The sequence below is a fragment of the Glycine soja genome, chromosome 13, assembly GCF_004193775.1.
Source record: "Glycine soja cultivar W05 chromosome 13, ASM419377v2, whole genome shotgun sequence".
Taxonomy (NCBI): domain Eukaryota; kingdom Viridiplantae; phylum Streptophyta; class Magnoliopsida; order Fabales; family Fabaceae; genus Glycine; species Glycine soja.
Window position 1 is genome coordinate 20,811,231 of NC_041014.1, and position 3,267 is coordinate 20,814,497.

At 31.3% G+C, this 3,267-nt stretch overlaps 1 protein-coding gene across 1 annotated transcript; it reads left to right on the forward strand.

The window, feature by feature from the left end:
- Window positions 1–413: 413 nt before the first annotated feature.
- LOC114381150 (small nuclear ribonucleoprotein E-like) lies at window positions 414–2,114 on the forward strand. The gene is made up of 6 exons (XM_028340334.1): window positions 414–629; window positions 720–746; window positions 832–894; window positions 1,424–1,502; window positions 1,582–1,627; window positions 1,723–2,114. The coding sequence occupies exons 1-6, from the start codon at window positions 588–590 to the stop codon at window positions 1,730–1,732; spliced, it is 267 nt and encodes an 88-aa protein (XP_028196135.1). The 5' UTR covers window positions 414–587; the 3' UTR covers window positions 1,733–2,114.
- The last annotated feature ends 1,153 nt before the right edge of the window (window positions 2,115–3,267 follow it).

Below are 3,267 nucleotides of genomic sequence, written 5' to 3' on the forward strand. Positions count from 1 at the left end.
TTTAAAAAAAATTATAATAATTAATATAATGTTACAATGTTTATTTTGATAAATTCCTACAATATTTATTTTAGATAATTTCGATTGTGACAAATAAATTATGATTGATAATCAATATTATCTTATTATTAAGTTTGTTTTAAATTATGTTTGCCAATATATTTTTAAGTAAATATTGTAATGTTATGTTTTTAAAGATAAAAAATGACGAAAATTTACCCTAAAATTATATTTTATTTTTAATAAAACAAAATTTTAAATTTAACAAATTACTCAAATATAATCATAGGTCTAATAAAAAATTATTAACATTTTCCTCTAATAAAAAAAATTAACATTTCCGTCCAAAAATAATTAATGACATTTGCAAAACATGATATCTTATACATATTTTTGTCTAATGTAGTTAGGATGATCATGTTGGTCATTGATATAGGAAGAAAGTTAATGAGAAGATATAAAACTCTGGTGAGGAAATTACAATCTCTCATTTCAGGCAGTCTTTTGGGGTTTAACCGTGTACCTCTCACTTCTTCTACGACCATCATCTTCCTTCCTTCCTTCAATCGTTCTAACTCTTAGCAGCCATGGCGAGCACCAAAGTTCAGAGGGTTATGACTCAGCCCATTGTACCATTCTCACTTACTATTTTGCTTTCAATTTTATTTTTGCTGAAACTCTAACCTAACCTAATTCCTTTCATTTCATGGTTTTGTCAGAACTTGATTTTCAGGTTTCTTCAGAGCGTAAGTCCTCTCCCACTCTCATTCTGTTTGTTAATTCCTTTTGGGTTTTCCCTAATTTCCCGTACCCTAATCTTAATTTACGCAGAAAGCACGCATTCAGATTTGGCTATTTGAGCAAAAGGATTTGAGGATTGAAGGCCGAATCATTGTGAGTCTTATTTTTTATGCTTGTTTGTTACATGGGTGTTCATCAAAATTGTGTTTTCTCGACTTTAAAATGTCTTGCGAGGAGATGGAAAATCTTCATCAGGTGGGAAGACCTCGAGATGTTTTTTTTTTTAAAAAAAAAAAATTGTGTGAATACATATGTGTGCTGTGATTATCATTGTATTGGATTGTTAGGGAATTTAGTTTAACAGTGGTGTTTTGTTGTTCCTTTAAAAAATTTCTCACAGAAGTTTTCTAATCATACACTTAAATTTACCCAGTACTATTTATTCCATATTCTCAAAAAAGTGTGGATTGTCCTTATGCATTCTGTGATTTGAGCTCATATCTAAAACTTTGTGATCTGAAATTTGTTTACTTCAGGAAATTTTGTGAACTTTTTCTGTTCTCTGGGGGAATTAACTGTGGTAGGGTAGTTGTATACAGCACGCTGTTGTTAAAAATGTTGGTCATTTGAGCAATTGAGCTGTTAGTCTAAGGATAATGTGATTTTATTGTTTTTCAAATAGGGTTTTGATGAATACATGAATTTGGTTCTTGATGATGCTGAAGAAGTGAACATCAAGAAGAAGAGCAGAAAAACATTAGGTATGCTTCAGTTTCTCAAATTTTGTTCTATGTGTGTTTTCCGTTCATGCATTTCTGAAGAATTTTTTTTTTTAATCAGGGAGGATCCTTCTTAAAGGAGATAACATAACTTTAATGATGAACACGTAAGTGAAATTAAATTGTACCTTCATATTTCTCATGATTTTTTTTTTATATTTAGTGAAATAATTCTCTTACAATTTTGTCTTATTAATTCCAGGGGGAAATGATGAACACTCCTTGACAGTTGTAAACTATGTTCCTATCAAACAAGAAGGCATAATTATCTTTCCCTTGGGTTTGTATTCATCTAACAAACTCTCAAACCGGAAGCTGATGATTTTATGATTAAGGAAGTATAGTACCAATATTACAACATTTCCCTCATTTGTTAGCTTTCTCCTTTTATTATGTTTATTTTGTATCTTATTCAATCCTTTATAGAAGTTTGTTTGATCAATTTCTTTGGGATGTCTTTTTATTGTATTTGCCAAGGTTTTGCAAGAGGCAAATGTCTATTATGCTGGATATTTAATATTGCATTTTGATAACATTCACTTCTATTGATTTGGACTGCTTCCAAATACTGTGAGTCTGTGACAATTACTAGAAGATGACCTCAATTATCGAATAGTTCTAATAGCATTTATGGTGAGGAAGTTGCACAGTTAATATATTCTATTAGGCTATTCTTGAATTTTCCTACTCATCATCTTATTCTCTTAGGCTATGCTACAGTTGGTAGGAAGAGAAATGAAATGGTTGGGGATGTAATGGAATCTCATCAGTTGACATTGTTTAAATTCTTAAAAGACAGAACAGGCTGGTTGAACTCTATTGAGTCTATTCCATCTCATTCTACCCAATGCCCAATTTTTCTTCTCTAATTTGGGAGGACAAAGCTAACTCATTTATTTTGAATAATTATTAAATTATGCTTTTGTCCTTAACCCTGCATAAAGTGGGTAAGTGTTATCCCCATAGTTCATTTTGCTGGCTCCTTGCTTTGTGGCTTTATCATTATTCGCTTGTTCTGATTCTGATTCCTGATTCTCTTCTTCCTCGGCTAGGTTTACCCTCATTCCTTGTATGGTATATTTCCTCATTTGTGGATTTGTTCTTGTAATTTATCTCTCCATTCAAAACACATACATCTCTCTCATGTTTGCCTTTGTGTTTCTTTGTGTATGTCACCTTTGGCATAAGATTGTTGTGTTACCTATAGACTGTAGTCAATGGATCTTATACCAAATTGTTAATAAAAAAATGTCATGTGATTTGAAAAAATCATGACTCTAATCATTATTTGGTAGGCATGATTTAGATAAGCAACAATTGCAGTATAGTTATTTTGAGTCTCCATAAATTTCAGTAATGATTCCTTTCTGAGTTTGCATTCTGTTCATAACTCCATATGCTTGTAAATGAATTCTTGATGCATTCATTGCATTGTCTACTGTATTTGGGATATGGAATTTGTTGTCTCTACCCAATGCACTGTTTGGTTATCTTGTGTGATTTGTGTTCTTTTGGCATGCTATGGCATTTTGTGCCTCTTATTTGAATTTGAAACTGGGTTTAAAATATTTTCATGACATTCACTTCAAGTAATTGGTTCTTTTGAAAAAAAATATATCTTTTTGGTCCTTTCCAATTTTGGGGGGCATTGGCTTCATAGAGTGAGCTTTATTTTTGTGGATAATGGATATATGGCAGTACATCAGATATTGGTTTCTGTTTTGGGTTTCATGACTAGTTGTTGAGT